The sequence below is a fragment of the Vulpes vulpes genome, chromosome 2, assembly GCF_048418805.1.
Source record: "Vulpes vulpes isolate BD-2025 chromosome 2, VulVul3, whole genome shotgun sequence".
Classification (NCBI taxonomy): domain Eukaryota; kingdom Metazoa; phylum Chordata; class Mammalia; order Carnivora; family Canidae; genus Vulpes; species Vulpes vulpes.
Genome location: NC_132781.1, coordinates 77217110 through 77238962, shown reverse-complemented (window position 1 = coordinate 77238962; position 21853 = coordinate 77217110). Strand labels below are relative to the sequence as shown.

The 21853-nt window shown below is 41.1% G+C and overlaps 1 protein-coding gene across 4 annotated transcripts in view; it reads left to right on the top strand.

Annotated features, from left to right (window-relative positions):
* KIT (KIT proto-oncogene, receptor tyrosine kinase) overlaps positions 1 to 21853 on the top strand; it is an 83768-nt gene that overhangs the window by 28454 nt on the left and 33461 nt on the right. For 2 of the 4 annotated variants that reach the window (XM_072748986.1, XM_072748984.1), the window contains exons 2-6: positions 7544 to 7813; positions 10615 to 10896; positions 11978 to 12114; positions 16509 to 16677; positions 20593 to 20782. In XM_072748986.1, coding sequence (XP_072605087.1) covers positions 7544 to 7813; positions 10615 to 10896; positions 11978 to 12114; positions 16509 to 16677; positions 20593 to 20782 — 1048 coding nt within the window. Of the gene's footprint in view, positions 1 to 7543; positions 7814 to 10614; positions 10897 to 11977; positions 12115 to 16505; positions 16678 to 20592; positions 20783 to 21853 lie in introns of all 4 variants that reach the window. The other 2 variants (XM_072748983.1, XM_072748985.1) reach the window with 1 other exon arrangement.

The following is a 21853-nucleotide window of genomic DNA, read 5'->3' as shown; positions in this document are numbered from 1 at the left end:
GGAGCTGACCAGGGAGCGCCTTGCACTCAAGCAGGTGGCTCTTACACTGGCCATCGAGAACATTCTATAGGACCAGTGCAGCCTGGACTCTCAATTAGTCTTTTAATCGACAGATGGCAAAGATGACAGGTGTATCTTGAATAGTTTATTTTCCCTTAAGAAAGATGGACAGCTGTGTTCATTTTGATGGAGAAGCAGAACCTTTTCTTTGAGTTTTGGTTGACTTTGAGTTTGGGATGAGGGGCGGGAGTTCTCACCACACACCACACCCAGAATGCAAGCCAGGTATGCAGTTTCTAACTTCAGTTTCCTTTAGTGTAGTGCTTATGAAATAGCACTTGGGATAAAGAGCCCCCCTGCCCTTGGTGGTCACCCCCCCCCCAGGTTCTCATGTTTCAATCCCATTTAATTGGACACTCCTTTTAGTTGAGTCACCCTTTGAGGGTTTCTTTGTTACCAGAGAATCAACAGCTCTTTTTCAGCGTGCACACACACACACACACACACACACACTCCTATTTCATCAATTTTCATAACATGCACTTAATCTGTATATATAATACGCCACAAGTCTAGCTTCTGTAGACAGTTTGAGAATAAGACCACGTGACTCTGATGGTGCAAGCAGGAGAGCAGAGGTGCCAGAGAGAAGAACCTCACAGTCTTGAGCACTCAAAGTCCCCGGTTTAAAACTTAGAGCTTATTCAGCCCAGAAAGTTGAAAGCACTTTTATGAATGCCTGCTTTGTGTCAGGTAGCGGAGAGATGGGAACCAAGATGGTATGCTTGCCCGCAAGCACAACTGTGTGGGACAAATACAAATAATGACAACAATTAATTTTTTTAGATGGTGTGATTTAAAACAAAGGCAGGGGGCTCACTGAGGCCAATACCAGAGGTAAGAGAAGTCAGCTAAGAAAGAGCCAGGAGAGCAGAGCAGCTTTGAGGCTCACCAGCCAGGGCTTTGAAGAATTGTTTTTTGTTTAATGTTAGGGTTTTTAAATTTATTTTAAATTTTTAAGATTTTTCTTAAAGATTTTATTTATTTATTCATGGGAGACACAGAGAGACAGAGACACAGGCAGAGGGAGAAGCTGGCTCCCTCGGTTTCGCAGGGAACCCGATGTGGGACTCGATCTCAGACCCTGGGATCACGATCTGAGCCAAAGGCAGACGCTCAACCACTGAGTCACCCAGGTGCCCCTAGGGTTTTTTTTATTGTGGTAAAATACACACAGTACAAAAAGTACCATTTCTAAATGTCCAGTTCAGTGCCATTAGGTGTATTCACAATGTTGTGAATGGAAATTCTGTACCCGTTAGCCCCATTAATTTTCCATTCTTCCCTCCCCCTGTCTCTTGGTGTCTACATTCTACTTTCTGTTTCTACAGATTTGTGTACTCGAGGTGCCTCATGTAAGTAGAATCATATGACATTTGTCCTTTTGTTTCTGGCTAATTTCACGCTGCAGGATGTTTTTGAAGTTCGCGGATGTGGTAGTCTGTGTCAGAATTTCCTTCCTTTTCATGGCCAAATAATATTCCATTGCACGATCTTGCCACTTGTCCATCCATTGACCTGTGGATGGGCACTTGGGTTGTTTCCACCTTTTGGCTATCGTAGATAATGCTGCTGTGTACATGGGCGTGCAAATATCTGTTTGCATCCCTACTTTCTCGGTTCTCTTGGATATGGTTGGATTTTACATGAGCGAAAGGGGTTATAGAGGGTATGTTGGCATTTATCGTGATATTGTTAAACTCTTGCAACCTTATTGACTGTTCATAAATGCTCCTTTTCTCCCTCATTCTTGTTCTTTGAGAGCACGGACTGCCTTCTAGGTTCAGCCCTTAGCCAGGTACCTGGGATAAATATATCAATATTTGATTAGTTCCTGGAATTCTTAGTCCAGAACCATCATATGCTCTAGTAGTTGGCCCCCAGAATGGTAGGTTTTGCCATCTATCTTGTTTTCTTTTTTTTCTGGCTCATTAATTAACATGTGTTCAGGGAATAGAAAACAACTCTTAAATTAGCCTTAGCCAAACATGATTAGGGACGTACATTTTCTAATGCAGAGACTCCTAATGTAGATAAAACCCAATTCAACAAACATTTGTTGAGAACTTGCTATGTACCAGACACCTTTTTAAAATGTGTAATTTCAGGGCAATTTCTAAGCTCAGTTGGAATACCTTATTGGTATTGAATTTTAAATATAATAAGGGTAGGTACATACTTTTTAACATGAATCTCTAGTCTTTATTGTAAGAGCTTCATAACAACATTCAAGATAGTTTGGGAAAAAGAGAATAAATAATACCTAGGGTCCCATTCTAATATAAGCTCTATTTTCATTTTGTAGGATGAGTTTGAGGGTTGAACTTATAAGTAATTTACTTTGAAAATAAAACCCTTAATCTTTTGGTGCCAATTATCTTAAAATTTATTCTCTAAAGCTCTAGAGGTAAAGCAGAAACCAATGACCTCAAGTTCGGAGGACTCTTTTTTAGAAGCATCCATAGCAGTTTAATGGATGCATAGAACCCCACTCCCTTTTCTTAGTGGAACACCAGAAATGACATCTGTCCTCTTTTGGGGATAGGTCAGTGGACTGTTGACACCCGTTACAGGGGCTAGGTACTTAGGAAACTGTCCTTCCTCCGATCTTTTCTATGTTCAGGGATTGAAATGTATGTTTTTATGGCTTTGCCAGGGGGAAAATACAATTTAAGATCCTTGGAGTAGGTGGAGGAGGTAGGACTTAGATTTAGAACATGGTGAGCGTCAGAACAAACGGATGGGTGATGGGGCTGGACATGTTGGATGGAGTTAGTGAGGGCAGGTGATCGTGGTTAGGGACCAATGCCTATGGAAAACAGGGCTTTCCACATGGCAAGAAGGTGAATTGGTGGAGTAGATGTGTTCCGGGGTTGGGAATGGGGGCGGGAAGATGGGCCCACGAAGGGATGGAGTTGTTTATAGGCTCCTTAGCCCGCCAGCCTAAGACTCTGTCTTACTGGAGAGGGAGGTAAAAGTCCAGAGGAAGCAGCTAGAAACTAAGTCCCATGCAGGTGCTTTGTGAGCTATCCATGAGGTCAGTCTTAGCTGCTGCTGCTGCCTCTGACAGAGGTTTTTGAAGCTGGGACTGGGGTTGTTGAAGGACAGTGGTTTTCTTTTTTTTTTTTTTTTTTTTTGGCCTGATGGATCTCAGGGCTATGAGGTTTGATGAGTTGGGAGTTTGATGAGCTGGAAGCACAGAGATCTCCTAGGAGAAGATGTCATCTGTCTGGGTGGTAGTAGGTGGCTAGTCGGGGGTGGGGCAGCAGGAGAGGAACGGCAGGCAAGGATGAGAGGCAGAGGCTCCAAAGGAGAGATGGCTGGGATTTGCTGCCAAGGAGGCAGAAGTCAGGCAGGAACCCATTTGGGAAATGATGGAACCGTTTACATTCATGGGAAGTGAGTGAGTCAGGACTGACTGGAGGGGTGATAAGAGGTTCTGTTTTTAGAATAATTGTGTCTAACATTTATTATGTATTTTCTACGTAATAGAAACAGTTCTGAGTGCTTTGTATGACAGCCTTATGAAATAGGTTCTGTTGCTGTCCCTCCTTTGCAAATGAGGAAACCGAGACAGAATTGATTAGTAACTCGCCTCAGGATCACACACTTAACTCCTTGGCAGAGCCAGGATGCAAATCTAGAGTCTTAACTCCAGAGCCAGGCTCTTACTGAGTATGCTCGACCATCTCAGTGTGAAAGCCAACATCTTCAAAGTGCCCTGTCCTGTCTTAAGCTCTTTGCATGGATTTGTCACATTTGATTCCCATAAGGACTCTAGGAGATGAGGGTATTTTTATCATTTTCCAGATCTGGAAACTTGGTCACAGAGAAGTAGAGTGGCCTGCCATTGAGGTCACGCAGCGAGGCTTAGCTTCCATTGGTTACGGTACTTCTCCAGAAGTTGGCGATGGTTATTCAGCTGGATTGCCATGCACCTATGGCCCTTAAGATCCCCTCCCGAGAAAGCTAAATTGATTGAAGTGTATTGCAGTATAAATTCTTTAAGGATTTTTGGATTAAATTTTCTTTCAACGTCACTGCTATTCCCTTGCAACAACTCCCTTTTTAAAAGGGGATAAATAATTGACATAATAGCGTCTCCATTTATTGCTGTGCCCATTTTCATTATTTAACACCGCATATGACTCTGAAAACAATCCCAAGCACTTCGTTTCCTATTCTGGCCCCCTGCATTTAGATGCTGAGCCCAGCAAGGGACAGATGATCTTGCCTATAGCCCTTCATGTGTTATTGGTGCTTAATAATGTTTGATGATTGTAATCGACCTTGTTGTTACCTTCTGCGAATCGAGGTTTGCTGAGTATCTTCAATCTGGGGTGTACTTGGCATGACCTCACGCAGCTGCAATTGAAGCCATGGTTGAAAGGTGCCCAGATGAAATATTGGGTAACAAATTGGAATTGAGACCAGTCATCATCTATATGCACCTGCAGGGGATGGTTTCACTGCTGCTCTAGAGCATCTTTGGTCTGTCCCTCTCCTCTTCTGTCCTCACATGTCAACAAGTCTCGTCTGGGACTGACTTTCTTTCTTTCTTTCTTTCTTTCTTTCTTTTTTTTAATTTTTATTTTTATTTTATTTATCCATGAGGGACACACAGAGAGAGGCAGAGACACAGGCAGAGGGAGAAGCAGGCTCCATGCAGGGAGCCCGATGTGGGACTCAATCCCGGGTCTCCAGGATCACGCCCTGGGCCAAAGGCAGACCTCGACCACTGAGCCACCCAGGCGCCCCTCTTCTGGAACTTTTCACCTCATTTGACTATAAATTTTTTTTATTATTATTTATTTATGATAGTCATACAGAGAGAGAGAGAGGCAGAGACACAGGCAGAGGGAGAAGCAGGCTCCATGCACCGGGAGCCTGACGTGGGATTCGATCCCGGGTCTCCAGGATCGCGCCCTGGGCCAAAGGCAGGCGCCAAACCGCTGCGCCACCCAGGGATCCCTCATTTGACTATAGATCTGTTTCTGTGCCTTCCGGTGCCATAGCTTCTCACAGAGGTCTACACGTAGAGCCTCTGACCTTGGGAGCACATGGAAATTCCCACTCACCTGAAATTGTACTCTTGCATTTCCTGCAGTCTCTTTCTCACCAAATAGATTTGGTTTGTTCCCTTGGTCACTTTTGTTCATCCTCTTGATCTCGCTCAGCATCTGCCCTAGTCCCTACCACCTCTTTGAAACCTTCTGATGTGTTGCCTTCCCCTCCCACCCTCTTCCTTTCTGGTGGTGGTTTTGTTGTTGTAGCTTGTTCATTTTTGTTTGACTTTTAAATCTCAAATCTATACCCTCTTAGCTGGAAGAGCTCTTCAAGATTGGTATTTTGTGTGTGCCTCTTTTTTCCACAAGCCCTCACCCTTGACTATCCTGCCTTTTTTTTTTTTTAAAGATTTATTTATTTGTTTATTCCTGAGAGACACAGAGAGAGAGGCAAGACATAGGCAGAGGGAGAAGCAGGCTCTCTGCGGGGGAGCCTGATGCGGGACTAGATCCCAGGATCCCAAGATCATGACCTGAACCAAAGGAGATGCTCAACCCCTGAGCCACCCAGGCATCCCCTGATCCTGTCTTTAACTTCACACGTTATTTGCTCTTCCTCCACCATGTGAAATGCAGGTCATAAGGTGAGAAGTCCCATCCACTGGCCCGGGAGCCCCTGAGAGCAGGGCTCTTGGCCTTCCTGGCCCCACACGTTTCTGATCATGTCTCCCCACCCCCAGTCATGCCAGACTTGGGGAGAGCTTCCTGGCGTGGCTTACCTGCTGCCTTTGCCTCCCACCTGCTCCTTTCTCCACCTGGATTGGAGGATTTTTACTCCAACATCAGAACTCAGGTCGCTTCTTGTCTCCGACCTTGTATGTGTGTGGAGGGGATAGATATGCCATTTTGCCTATGACCCTGCAGAAGTGATTGAAAGCTCCCTCCCCCTCCACCCCCCGGCGGGGAGTGCTGTTACCCTGTTGCTCTAGCCTACCTCACCCGGGGACCCTTTCTTCCCACTCACTCACCCAGGTCGAATGTGAGTCAGTCTTTGTAGTTTTAATTACACTAGAACCATTAATGTGTTTTTCCTCTGATGGTATAATAATGCTCCTTTAGTCTCAGATCCTTACTGTAGGTCTTATTCCTTCTGCCAACCTTTGAGGACTGGAGCTCTTCACTGAGTTCCTTGAATCCAGAAGATCTCGGTATCTTACTGTGCATGTCACTTTTCTGCTGGAAAATATCGAGTGTCTCTGTATGGTCTGTGTGGTCTCTATGGTATACATCTACGGCCCATGTCTGTCTTCTCTTTCACCTCTTCTGATATGGTCAAGGTCCAGCCCACCTCTTCCTTCTTCTTCAGCTTGAAGCCAGAACAGCTGTGTTTCACTTATTGTGACATGTGAGTAGTGTATTCTCTAAACTCTGGTGTGCGTGTAAGAACCAGGTGTTGCACTTATGTGGATGTTTCCCGAGCACCCAGCTCGAAGCTTTTGCAGACCGTGAATAAGGAACAGGTACATTTGCATTCATGCAACAGATGGATGAATGAATGAATGAATGAATGAATGAATGAATGGACTGCCGTGAATTTTCTAAGCTTCAAGTTTCATACTCCGAGTCTAAAGTTTGCATCTTTATATTAAGAAGCCTATCTAGGCATTAGTTTGATTAGGCTGCAGCCCAACATATGTCATGAGTTATGTCATGGTCTGATTTTTTTTTTTTTAAGATTTTATTTATTCATGAGAGATACAGAGAGAGAGAGAGAGAGAGAGAGAGAGAGAGGCAGAGACACAGGCAGAGGGAGAAGCAGGCTCCATGCAGGGGCCTGATGTGGGATTCAATCCTGGGTCTCCAGGATCACGTCCTGGGCTGAAGGTGTGAGCCACCCGGGCTGCCCTCATGGTGTGATCTTTAAAATGGGATTTTCATGTGCTGCCTTATTATTTGAGACTCTTAAATAGTTCTCCTTTTGGGGAACATCACCGTATAAGGAGAATTTCACACAAATAACTGAATTCACAGCCAACCCATGTCATGGTCATGTACATTTTGCCAGAAGAGTAACAGGCCAGTAGGTTTTTTTGTTTGTTTGTAATAGTGTGGGGTTTTGTTTTTGTTGTTTCTAAGCAGGGCGTCAGCATGTCAGTACCATTTCGATGGCCCATATTCAGAGTGGAAACTTGACCCAGCTGTGTGTTTCACCCGGAGAAGGGCCATGCGTGGCATCCCGCGAGGATGGCTTGCATACCAAGTGTGACCCTCAGGATTAATGGAGAGTTGCAGAAAATAATTTTCTCGATGAACTTAAGAAACTTTAAAACAGAACTCTTTCTAACTATAAATAGTGGGGCAGCTTTGTCCTATTTTTATTGTAGAGCGCACAGAAGATGGAAATCAATATTGGAAGAGTTGCTTTATTTCGCCAAGGAAAAGATCATACTCAACACGATTCTTATTTTTCTTGGCAGGCTCTTCTCAACCATCTGTGAGTCCAGGGGAACCGTCTCTCCCATCCATCCATCCAGCAAAATCAGAGTTAATAGTCAGTGTCGGCGACGAGCTTAGGCTGTCCTGCACCGATCCAGGATTTGTCAAGTGGACTTTTGAGACCCTGGGCCAACTGAATGAGAACACACACAACGAATGGATCACAGAGAAGGCAGAGGCTGGCCACACGGGCAATTACACGTGCACCAACAGAGATGGCTTGAGCAGGTCCATTTATGTGTTTGTCAGAGGTAAATGTGTGGCTTTCTTTCATGCTATGCTTTAGAGAACTTAATATCCTGTTCTTAATTATGGATGACATAGAGATGGCTGAGCCATAGAGAAAATATGGCTAGGTCTAGAAAGCCTAAAACAAATTTTTCTTTGTTGGTCCCCCCCCCCCCCCCGCCCCCCCACCATCTCTTGATACATCGTGGCTGTGGGTATGACTTCAGCTGAAGGTCTGTGAGCCTGCGCTGCTCTTCCTAATGAGATTACAATATGGTTAGCCCATTTGTCCTGGCACTCTGAGTAAACCCTGAGAATAAATTAGGCCCTTTGGGAAAGCTGCATTTTAATGCCTTGAGATCCTAGATACTCCCACTTAGTAAAAACACTTCAGGGAACGAAAGGCCTCGGAAGGCCCAAACAGACCAACACTTCAAAAAGAATTGACCCACTTTTAGGGAGCAAATTCCAGAAAAATAACCCAGTCAGCTAAATCACCCCATGTCCCTCTTAGGTTCTTTAATAGTTGTCAGTTGATTCGTTTAAAAAAAAAAAAGAAAAGAAAAAGAAACAAAGAACCAAAACAAAATAGTGACCTTTTTAGAAACAGAAGAAAAATATGAATGTTGGATTTCCGTACCTCATTTCCTATGATAAACTCGGTGATTCGCCTCTGTTTGCTTAACATCCTTGTCAAGAGGAGGTTTGCTAATGTGTGGGAGGCAGGAGGCTCTTTCTGTTGCTGTAAAAACAAGTACTTTGGGCTTTAGGAGACGCATCCTCAGGTCATAGGAGGAAGAATAGAGTCCCGGTCCTGGCTCTGAGTTTCTGTCCAGTGAAAACGGGACTACGTAGGAGGCCTCATCCACAGTATTGTGGGGGAATAATGAATACATCTGTCCTAGATTGCAGGTCTGAGGGACCTCAAGAGTTTCGGTTTCTTACCAGAACACTGAGAGTTTCCTGCCCTGTCTTCCTGGTGTAATTGTTGTCGTTCAGGAGACCAGAATCGTGCAAATTCTAGCTTTCTCAAGGGTTCATAAAGTTGACTCCCCTCGTGTTCGCTGTAGAGAAGGTTGCCTCTCCTCAGTGTATCTGTTATTCTCCTACGTGGGTAAACTGAGACCTACCCGTTGATAAGGCACAGCTTAGCCTCTGGGTATGTTTCTGTAATTGTGGAGGTATCCTGTGTGCTGGTCATTGGCATTCGAGAAGATACTCTAATTTCCAGGTGGTAATGAAATCTCATTCTGCATATGCATACAGTGGGTAGATGACTGAATAAATGGGGGGAGACTGCTCAAGTAGCCAAGTCAGTCTCGCAGAGTTCATGGATTTTTTTTTTTTTTTTAGAAGGGAAGTCTTCCTCAATAAATCAGAGCTACACTAAACTACTACTGATTTGAGATGTTTTGGATACTTGAGTGGTTTATGTTACAGCAGTGAAGGAGATTGGGGCATTGTAGGAGCTGGCTTCCAGCAACTGAGAAAGAGGAGATGGAATGATAACCAGCGATGGTTTCGGACCTCAGTTCTATCCTCATGACGTGCTTTATTCATAGAACAAAGGAGTGAGGCTGGGACATGCGTAATTATTCATTCTAGAAGTTGTTTTTTTTTTTTTTCCTAAAATCAGATGGTAAATCTATTTCACCACTGTCAAATTGATTTTTTGTGGGACACCGAATTCCAAGTGGAATGGACAATGAATAAAGAAATTTTTTAAAATTTATTTTATTTTTACTTATTTTTGTATATTTTTTATTGGAGTTCGATTTGCCAACCTATAGTATAAAACCCAGTGCTCATCCCATCCAGTGCCCCCCTCAGTGCCCTTAAAAAAAAAAAACATTTTAAACATGATCTGTTGGCCCAACCATCTATCTGTATTATCTTTACACGGTAGGGGTGGCCGCATATTGTGTGTACAGAATGAGGTTTGTCGTTGCTTATAGGAGGTCCCAGTCTGCCCGAGGCTTTTCCAGTCCACACCTGGTGTCCTGGCATAATTATTAATAGCACTCCCCTTCACTCACAAGTGTCCTGGTTCGGATGATGAAGTATTTGCCATAGCATTCCCGAAACTCATAAGACCCCCCTTGGGAATATGGCTTCATTTGATTTCCAGAAGTTTATGTTTATACATATCTTTCAAGAAATAGGAAGAGGGGGGCCCATGATGACATTTGTACAGGGTGGCCGGCTGATGGTCTCCCAGGCTCTGTGCAGAAGCTGAAAGGTCCTGGCCACTGGGAGTTCTGGAAAGGCCCCGCCCCACCACCAGAAGGGTAGAGAAAGAACACCTTTCCCTGACCCTAATGGGTATCATCACACAGCCTTAGTCTTAGCCCATGCTGCTTGAGTATTCCCTGTTGTAGAAGAATAGTAACTATTGTAGTAAAATACCCTCCGAGTTTTAGGGGCTCAAATCGTGGTATCAGTTGGACAGGGATTTGAGTTCCGCTCAGCCATTTCTGGGCCATGTCACTTTTTTAGGAGAGTCACTTTTGAGACTTCAGTTTCTTCACCTCTAAAGGGGCGGGGGGTAAGCATAGTGCCCATCACATCAGGGGGGTAAGCATGTACCCATCATGTCGGGGTGCTTCGAGGATGAGATGAGCTAAAGTGTAATGGTCCGAGCTTAGTGTCCGACACAGGGGAAGTGTATAACAAATGTTAACTGTTACTCAATTCGTAGTATTTGGATAAATTCTACTTATGCTTGCAAAGAACGAACAAAATGCGGAGTCATCCGTGATCTTTTAAAAATGTTCTCGGTGCCTGTGGCCTGCCATTCAGACGACTGATTTTTGATATGCTTTAGATCCTGCAAAGCTTTTCCTCGTTGACCTTCCCTTGTATGGGAAAGAAGGCAATGATACGCTGGTCCGCTGTCCTCTGACAGACCCAGAAGTGACCAATTACTCCCTCAGGGGGTGCGAGGGGAAGCCTCTTCCCAAGGACTTGACTTTCGTCGCTGATCCCAAGGCTGGCATCACCATCAGAAACGTGAAGCGCGAGTATCATCGGCTCTGCTTGCACTGCTCTGCGGACCAGAAGGGGAGGACGGTGCTGTCCAAGAAATTCACCCTGAAAGTGAGGGCAGGTAGGGGCCCTTTCTCTCTTTCTCGTGGGGAGGCGGAGCATCTGTTGATGGAGGGGTGACTTGTCTCCTCTCCCTGGTCTGTCTTACTCTCAGCGGTCAGGTGGCTGGCTCTTCATCACTTTCCCCAGCTCCCAACTACTGTCAGTGGCCGGTGAATTCTTTGTTTCGTAGCCCCAAGCCCCACACCACCAGTGCACGGCCACCATTGGCAGGTGCATCTGCCAGAAACCGGTGTGTAGACTCTCCCGGGGACAGTGTGAAACCTCACAACATCAGGACCCCCAGAGTTTCATAACCGCATGAGGTGTGCTTCCAAGGGAACCTCACTGGGGAGCTTTGATTCCACTGTTGGGAAAGATTAGCATATACATTATTCACCTCTTGATTTACTGTTGATAGAGGAATTGAGTTTCTCCTCAGCGATTTGATTTTAATGCATTCCCAGACTTATTCCCAGTCTGAGGAGGAAAGCACCAACAGAGTATGGCCCTTGTTATCATCGTGGCATTATGTTGATTAAATTCGTAGCTGGAAGATGTCTAGATTTTTGTGTCTCCGAGCTCATCAAATTCAACAGCGGGTGACATTCTGCTACGGAGGGGTTTTTATGAAGGCTTTTGAAAAAGGGCGCTCATTGGGATTAAGGAAACTTTGACTATTTAAAATGGAGATTTTTCAGAAATGAGCAAGATATTATTACTACGGCACATGGGAAAGATGCCTGTTTGGTTGAAAGAATATAATTAGTCGTAGGTCACGTCCTCATGAAACCATCAGGGTTAAAGCCACTTTCCCTGTGCCAGGGCTTCTGCCTGTTTCAAAATAGCTTTGGCCAGGAGCATTATCATCTCAAAGCAGACATTCCTATTTTTTTCACTCAATATTAATGAATTTGCTTGAAGGATGCAAGATTTAATTGCTGATGTCTTCAGATAGGCAAATGATACAGATTGATTAGTACTTGAGATTTTATTTAAAAGACGCCCAAATAAGTTGGGTGCATTTGAGGAAAAGCAGTAGGTGACAGTGGCATATGATCATGGAACAAATAATTTGAGGGCCACGTTTCTTCTTATTCTAGCCATCAGAGCTGTACCAGTTGTGTCAGTATCCAAAACAAGCTCTCTCCTGAAGGAAGGGGAAGCCTTCTCTGTGATGTGCTTTATAAAAGATGTGTCTAGTTTCGTGGACTCGATGTGGATAAAGGAAAACAGCCAGGTAAGTGGCTTGTTTCCTTTGTTTTTCTCAATACATTGTTCTCTCTGTGGGGGACATTTTAAGGTTTTCCCCTTAAAACAGTCTATTAATTATCCTGGGGATGGCTCAGCTGGTGTGTCTGTCTGAGGTGGGGCTGTCTGGGCGTGTGTCGAGATGCACATTTCCCCCTTTCGTAACACCATATGTGGATGTGTATATTCATTATTAGCGACAAATACGTGTCATTTTGTAAATTTATTTTGAGAAGACCGAAGAGAGAACTTCAGACTCCTGTTCTATACCGTGTGCTGTTTCTTTGACTTTTGTAGGGAAAATTTTAAGAACACTTCTTGTTAGCCACGTACGTTAACCTTGATTTTTAAGACTCTTAAAATTATCCAGGCCAGATGATTTAAAATATTGGGAAAAGTTGTCAATTTTTTTCCCCCTTCCATATTTAAAAACAGTCAGTGATCTCAGATACTAACCGGAGCGCTCCCTCCTTTCCCACAAAGTGGCCTATCCATTTGAGAGCTGTGTTTCCTTTTTTATTGATCTGACTTCTCCCCTCTGAGGCTGGTTACCTGAGATCAAGTTGCTAATGGTTTTCTATTTGTTTTAGTCACTATTAATAAAATGGTTATCTTTAATTTGAAACATTTGGACATGTTTAAGTTCTCATTCATTTAACAAATGCATATTGAATGTCTCCTATATGTCAGATACTGTGAAAGGCATATCTTAAGTAAAATTTGGCCAGTTATATGAAGTTTTTTTCCCCCCCTATCTCTCTAAATAATCATTAATAGCAAGGTCTTTCAAATTCTAATTTCCCAAATATTTTGCTTTAAAATTCCCATCGACCGAATTTTCAGTAATTTTTATTTGCATAATCTTGGCCATCTAAGGTAATTTGCTATCACAGTGGTTTTTCTTCAGAACACACATATGCATTACATGGGAGAAAAGAAATGATATATTTTCCTCCTCCTCTTACTCCTCTTCTTCTTCCTTCTCATGCTCTGTATTCAACATGGGCAATTTCATGCCTCTTTAAAGAATTCTTTGCTCCATAAGTAACCATGGTGATTAGCATAATGCAAAGTACTATGATGGTATTCACATAGACTTGTGATGGATGATACCTTGCTAATGAAGCCTGCCATTGACTAGAGAATGGATTGTACTAGAGTCTTGTTCTTTCAGACCAGTGGCTCAAAGAAACAAGTTTTAGTTTCTATATCATATAATTTAATAAAAACAATAGCTTATGTATGGATTTTTGACTAACCCTACGGAATGCAATCCTATATTAATTGGCTTTCCATAATCCTTGATTTCAGATGAGAGAACGGTTTAGACCATGTGTGTATTTGAGCTTCTGTATAACTTGAAAATTAGCCTTTTTTCATGAGAAATTCAATTGCCCCAGGCAGTTTTGTTCTGAACCACTTTTCCCAGGAGTCCTGCATGCCATTCCCAATTAATCCACTGGCGCTGCTAGATAAGCCTTCAGTGTTGGGAGCTCTTTGGGGAAATCCCAGTGTGCACCTCAAGGGTTAAGGAAAACCAAATCACATGCAAACAATATGTAATGTGTGACTTGCAGATGGGGCTCGTGGCTCCATGCCAAGGTTCATCCATGAATCTTTTGTTGATATCCTTTGGCTTCATTCGGAATACTTAGCACTGTGAGCGCTATCAAATTATCTTAAAAATTCCTGGTATTTGATTCTGACCGTTTAGAATAAGTTTAAAACTCACAGAGAAATTTAGGATAAAATGACTATTCTAGAGTTTTTGCAGTTGTTTGTTTTAAACCCTAAGAGAGTCTTGGAGTTTATTCAACACTTGTGAATCTTGGTTAGCTTTCCTAGTGCCTCTAAACCCTTGTATTTTTACTTTTAATTATGTTATTTGACATCATCCTGAATTAAGGTCTTTGGGTTTAGGTGTTGATATTGTGTCACATAGGACCAAGCTATTCCTTCCTGCGCTGACATGTGTTCATTGTTCCTGTTTAGCTCCTTGTTATAGACCCTTGGGCTACATATATCTATAGGACAAATCTAGAATGTGGTATGTTAGCTGTCTGTTGTCACTCTGTCTTTGCAGAGAAGTCTGTAACCTGGTGGACTGGGAGAGGACAAAACAGTGTCCCCTCACCTTGCTACTGCATCTTCTTGATTGCTCTTCTGCAGTGAAATGGCAGATTTCTGCCAATTATTAGAAGAATCTCTTGGAAGAGAGTGTCTTCATATCTGCATTGTGCTTCAAAATGAAAAGGCCTTTAAAGACCTCTGCTTTCTTATTTCCTTTTATTTATTTGAGAGAGAGAGAGAACAAGCAAGGGAGGGAGAAACAGAGAAAGAGAGAGACAGAGGGAAGAGCAGACTCCTGCTGAGCAGGGAGCCCAACGCAGGGCTCCATCTCAAGACCCCGAGTTCATGACTTGAGCCAAAGGCAGATGCTTAACCTACTGAGCCACCCAGGCACCCCCCCCTCTCATTTCCTTATAGAAACAAAAGCTGAGACTAGTAGTATCCTTCACTTGCTCAAGATCTCACAGTTAGTTAAGAAAGCAGGTTTCTCTTCTTTTTATTTCAAAACATTCCGCTTTGGCAGTCTGCTCTTATGTATGCTCATTTTAATGTAAAAAAAATTTCCAAAAATATAATAACATGAGGAAAAGAGAAACAGATATAATTCCACCATTGCATGTTGTAGTACTATGCAATGGGAAATAAAATGTGAGCCTCCTATGTAATTTAACATTTTCTAGTAGGCACATGACAGATCAGAGTAAAATCGATACATTTTATTTAACCTAGTATAGCCAGAATATTATCTTATCAATGTAATTAACATAAAAAATATCAATGGGTTATTTTGCACTACTATTTTTCATAACAAGGCTTCAAAATCTGGGGCATACTTTATATTTATAACACAAGTTGGACCTCAAGCATTCCAAGAGCTCAGTATTCTTTGTGTGTCTGGTCTTTATAAATACTATATTGCCCACTTTTTTTTTTCATATTTCTTTTCCCTCTGCTCCCATGCATATGTATCACCACATGTTTGCAGTTTTAAGGTACACTCGGTTTATGCTTATTAAGTAATATGAACCTTTTTCTTATTTTCACATTTATAATTTTGATACTTGGTATACATTTAGGTCATCTCTGAGATTTCACTGTAGTAAATATTTTGCAGCTTTTTTAAAAAATTGAGTTATTTCCTTGAGATAAGTTTGCTGGAATTGATCAGGGGTATGAACAAACAGCCAAATTGCTTTCCACAGGGATTGTTCTGATTTACAGTAGTGTCAGAATGGTCTCATGCTAATAGGTTGACCATAGCCTGGCCAGCGCATTACCCTTGGTCTCCTTTTATGTCAACATCAGCTCCTGTTTCCTTTTTTTTTTTTTCCAGTTGTTATTTTTTTCTGTAGGAATGTGTTCATTTTACTGAAAATTTGGAAGATGCAGAAAGTTCTATAGTACTCCCTCTAATATTTTCAGAGTGACTATAGTTTATGTTATGTTTTATTCCCGTGATGTTTTCCATACAAGAAATCTCTCTGTGTCTTGTCTGCAGACAAATAATATGAGTAGAATGGTGATATCACAAGAGTAAATTTGCAACTTTTTCTCTTCCACTCATGCTTAAATAATTTGGGGTTTGTTCTTAGACGTCTCACATACTTTGGAACTCTTTTTAATAGTTGCCAAAATTCTACTGGATAAGAACTGTAGGATGAGTTTCCAAGTTAGTTTTAGACATTGTGGTTCAATTTTTATTCGTGAAAATAATATAAATGTTAATAAAATAGAATATTATTATTAGTGATGTGTTTTCTTTCAATCACTGGGATATAGAGATAATGATATGACCTAACTATGAACAATTGGTGTCGCTTTTTTCCCCTACTCTGGAAATCTCACTATTTATTTTCTAAGATCTGCTTAATGAGAGCAGAATGTAGTGAATGTATTGGATGTTTTTGATTAACTGGAAGATTTGAGTTCTTGATACGACCTAACTATGCTGACTAAATGTAAAGTATCAGTATTCAGTAATATTTCTTATATAGTAACTTCTAAAATTTGGCACTGTTAAAATATTTAGTGCTGCAGAGAATTTGGAATTATGTATGCCATGGTTATTATGAAATGAATTTTCATGTTTTTTCCAATCATTAATAATGACTATCTTTCAATATAATCCTGTAATATGAAGTGTTCCAATGACAGACTTGTCATGATGCTTTATTATTCTTACTTAAGTAGTGTATAATGAATGTTAATATGGAGAAGTTAATTGCTGCTATTTTTAATTTATCTAGGAAAGATCCTGAATATAAATTTTATGGTAATCTTTGATTTTTTTTTCTCTCTTTCCAAAACCAGCAGACTAATGCACAGACACAGAGTAATAGCTGGCATCACGGTGACTTCAATTTTGAACGTCAGGAAAAGTTGATTATCAGCTCAGCAAGAGTTAATGATTCTGGAGTGTTCATGTGTTACGCCAATAATACTTTTGGATCAGCAAATGTCACAACAACCTTGGAAGTAGTAGGTAAATATCTCTATCAGAATGTATAAATTACTGGCAGTAGTGAAAGAAGAAATTGCTAGATAGCTTCCTTTTTATGTTAATAGAATGTTGAAGAGATTACTAGAAATTTAATTGTCACCACATGAATGAATGAATGAATGAATGAATGAATGAAAATGATCACTGTCGCCTTTTCCAACCAGAGCACAAAAGCAAATTCCACCAGTTTAATAAAGAGGAAGTAGAAACTTGTAACTGAAGTTGTTTAAATGGGTCATTTTCTCCCATCCCTCCCTCCCCTCCCTACTAAACAAATAAGATGTTAAGTAGAACTTTTTCAAAAATTCTAGTCTTTACTGAATGACTTGAGTTTAGAAATGGGTGTGGACTTTCTCAGTGGAGGAGTGCAGATGCTGAGAACCTGAAGTAGTTCTCTGAACCTTTTAGGGGGGCACCTGAGCCTTTGGTTTATCTTTTTACCACTCATGGGTCTAGTTCATTTGTCACAGGAAGGGCTGAGTTGGGTTGCTTCTTCCTAGGACACCGCTCACTTTACCCCATCCTCCAGCCTTGTAGGCCATAGTGTGAACCTTCAGGAAGGAGGTCCCCTGGGGCCTGAATCATTGGTTCTGCGCAGCATAAACTGGGTCATGGTACCCTATAATCCTAACCCCATCATAGCTGGTATGCACAAGTGGTTTAGTTTCCTTCCCTACTCTGGAAATCTCACTAAATATTTATTTTCCAAGATTTACTTAATGGGAGCAGAAGATAGTGAATGTCCTGGATGTTTTTTTGATTTACTGGAAATAATAGTAATTTTTAAATCGCTTTATTTACACATTTCTTTGTTTTGTTTTGTATTGTTTGAATTTAATCTCTTGTGCTTTTTTTTTTTTTTAATGCAAGTACAGTCTCTGTGCTTGACTTTGATTAAGTACTGGTAGGGTGGCAGATTTCTTCATCATGAGCAATAATAAAATGATGTGATATTTGTTTTCATTTCTCCTCTTTCCCCCATGTTTCCTCAATAATTTATGAAGCAGTGTTAGAGGTCTGTGATTTATCCCACAATAATCTCATATAATTTTGGCATTTCTGCCCATGTTGTAATGGAAAGCATCTCACCAGACTAAACGTGGGAAACACGCTTTACTTGCAATGATAGAACCAGCATGCAGAAAGAGTATTACTTTTTCCCTAAACGTGATTGTGAACCATTTATTAATTTGAATGGAAAGCTATGCTTTTAAAATATTAAACTCCATAAGTGCTAATTTGCTAAGTTGATTAGGGAGCATGTTGATATATCAGCTTCAGCTCCAGAAAGCAATTAGTAAGGATGTTTTGAACATATTATTGTATGTAATCAGATTTTTAAAATCCATTCATCAATTTCCAAGAATATAACTGTGTAACTGGAAAGGCTTGTGGCTCTGAAACCTGAATCTGGTTTTTTATTGTTTTGGGATGGGTTGGGATGGGACATGGAACAGGAGGAGACAAAGAGAAAAGTAATTTCTTTCGGGGCTGGGGGTAGGAGGATTTGGATACCATGTGGAGTGGCTTTGGGATGGTCCCCACCTGGTTTTAAGTTGGGGCCGTGCCACCCAACTTTCGAATGCACCCTACTTTAACTCTGCCTGCATTTTCTCTTCTGAGTAACTCTACCTCTAACTCCAGAGGTTATAGAGAGGAGAAAAGGCAATAGATTTCATAGAAGTACCTCGCATAGCGTTTGTACTGATTAAATATTAATGCATCACCAATTTCTTAATGCAGAAGTACCTGAAAAAAATCATACTTTATGTTAAAACAACCCTGATGGAATTCTTTGAATTGAATAATTCTGATACTTCATGAATTTGAAGGACATAAAGGTATATTGAGCCAAAGGGCTCTGGAAAACTCAGGAGGAACTTAAGTATTTTATGTATGGTGATGATGAGGGAACTCATTTCAGTGCAAATATTGTGGTCCGTAATATTTGAGTATTTTGCATTGTGTGGGATCAATTTATGACCTTAAGAACCTGAAACTGTAACATAGCGCTCTGATGAAAGATTTATTCCTTCAAAATTAACTGAAGATCTAAATTTGCTTTAAAAATGGCAGAGGGAGCTTCATTTATGATTCAGGCATTAGAATAGAACAGGGTGGTGGTTTCCATCTCCAGCTTTCACCTGGGTGATTTTTTATTCTCATCTGTGACACATCCTTTTCATTGGTGCAGTTGGACTCTTTTTCTTATTCTGAATCTCTAGGAAACTAAAGGGCAGTAAATACTAGAATGACAACTCATGTAGGACCTTAACATATTCAACCGAGTAGTGCCAAAAATAATGAGTAATTTTAAATTTTACAATTCTTAAATTTGGGGAAAGAAATGGAAGAATAAAATGTGAAAACCCTTCTACTAATGTGATATAACTGTTTTTAAGATTTGGTGAATTGCTTATATTTTTAAACGCGGCAGGGTTTCAGTTACACATAGGATGTCACTCTCTCTCTCTAACTGAAAGTAGAGAATCTAGGGAATTTGCTACTGTAAGAAGAGGCCAGCCTTGGCTTCTCATGAACCTGTACTCCCATCTGGGCTCTGCCTTTGGGTAGCTAACCATTTAGTTTTCCAGGACTGGATATTTTTCATGTATAAATTAGGAGTTCTAAGTGTTCTCTTTCAGTATTGTTATACAATTATATATTTGCCATAATTATTAATTAGAGTGTATGCTAAACTGCATAGGGCAGTTCTTGGCACATAGTAAACATTCCATAAATGGTGGCCATAAAACTAATATGGGCAATAATTTTTTCCAAACTCTTTCTTATATTATTATCATTTAACCATTTCTAAGGGCTGCTTGAGAAACCAGTTCTCTGATTTTGAAAATTATTATGTCCAGGGTAGATAGCTGTTCCTTTGGTCTGTAGTTATCCACTAAAAAGGGATCTCAAATGGGAATTACAGGGTTAAATGGGAGAATAGATAATTATAGAAAATCTATATTGCTAAATGCTTTCTGAAAGAGTTGTGCCAATTTACAGCGTGTAATTCGGCGTGCTACTTTTACCACACTTGCAAAATTATTGAGTTTCTTTCAAATTAGTTTTCCTATTTTTCCACAGGATGGATATACTTTATTTTTTAGCAGCTTTATTGAAGTTTTGCTATTTTTAATAAGTGAAGAGTGACGCCTTATTTTAAGTACTAGTTTAAATATTTTCCATCTATATTTTCATGTTCTTTTTCTTATTACCTTACTTTTACTATATAGACATTTAAAAAAGCTTATATATTCAGATTCTTGGGATTTTTATGATTTTATGATTCTTTTTCTTCCGTGGTTCCTAAAAAGCCTAGAAAACTGCCCTTCCCCCTCTCCACCTAGAAGTTTGATAGGAGTTAATTCTGTTTAGTTAAAAATACGGTAGGGTTATTAAGGTGCTGTCCTTCATTTCATCTGTGATACATGATGTGATGAGAAGATGGATGTTTATTTTTCTTCAAATACTAAACGGTGTTCTTTCAACATCTTCATTGACCATTAGGATCTCTTCTTCATCTTGATTTTGGACACCTTCATATCATCACATTTATATTGAGTCTGGGTATGACTATTTAGTCCAAAGGTTTTTTGACCTAAGAAGCATCAGGACCAGTCATTCTAGAAGACTTTTAACAAGATGGTGCTAGATCTTTAAGAGAGTTGCTTGAGAGACAGGTGGGAGAATGAACATTTCAGGGCTGTCCTTTCTCACTTTATGATGGTGATTCTACAAGAGCAAAAAGACCCAAAAAAGGTACAATGGCAAGTCAAAATATTCTTAATACCTGACCCCAGTCCGCTGTCCTTATAACCAAAGGTGAAGCTGTGTTTTCTGTTGTGTGGTTGTGGATCATAGTTTCTCCCTGTTTTATTCTGTTATAACTAGATAAAGGATTCATTAATATCTTCCCCATGATGAGTACTACAATATTTGTAAATGATGGAGAGAATGTGGATCTGATTGTTGAATATGAGGCATATCCCAAACCGGAGCACCAGCAGTGGATCTATATGAACAGAACCTTCACTGATAAATGGGAAGATTATCCCAAGTCTGACAATGAAAGTAATATCAGGTAAGAGAAGAGCCTTGCACTGGGGATTAGACATTTCCCCCCACTTCCCTTGGCGTACCAGATCCTATTTTTGTGGCCCATAAGTGTGTGAGAGGACACCTGGCATAGGAGGAAGTGTGGGGCTCCTTCCTGAATCCTCAGGCCAGTGTTTCCTTTTGTGTCGTGTTTAAAACCCGTGCAAAAAGTCTGTGCATCAGTTTTCACATTTCTGATATGGAGGATGATTGAAAGCAGGGAATGGCACGTTCTCGGGACACATTAAATTATTTTTCAGAGGAAAAGAGGAAAGTGAGTGCTTTGAAACCTTTTTAAAAATACTGTCAGGGGCACCTGGGTGGCTCAGTGGGTTAAGCATCTGCCTTTGGCTCAGGTCGTGAGATCCAGCCTTGCGTTGGGCTCCCTGCTCAATGGGGAATCTGCTTCTCCCTCTCCTTCTCCTCCTCCCCCGGCTTGTGCACGCGCGCTCTCTCTCTCTCTCAAATGAATAAATAAAAATCTTTAAATAAATACAATCTTTAAAAATAAAAAATGAGAACTGTCAGAAAAAGAGAGGTGCCTGTGTCATTAAGCCTCTGACTCTTGATTTCTGCACAGCTCATTATCTCAGGGTCGTGGGATCAAGCCTGGAGTTGGGCTCCCGGCTCAGTGAGGAGTCTGCTTCTCTCCTCCTCTTTCCCTCTGCTCCTTCCCACTCTGGTCCCACAGCTTGCATGTCCTCTCTCTGTCTCAAATAAATAAATAGATATGTCCTCTCTGTCTCAAATAAATACATAAATACATAAATAAGTAAATAAATAAAACAACCAACTAAATGAAAACTAAGCCTCATTCATTCAGTAGCTTTGGTCCAGGCAGTGAACTCCACTCCAAGTTCTATGACATCACACCTCTCTCTCTCTCTCTTTTTTTTTTAAGGATTTAATTTATTTGAGAGAGAAAGAGCAAGCGCACACAGCGAGGAGCCTAGGGAAACTTTAGCAGTCTCCTCCCTGAGCTCAGAGCCCATGCGGGGTTCAGTTCCACGACCCTGAGATCATGACCTGAGCCAAAACTAAGAGTTGGATGCTTAAC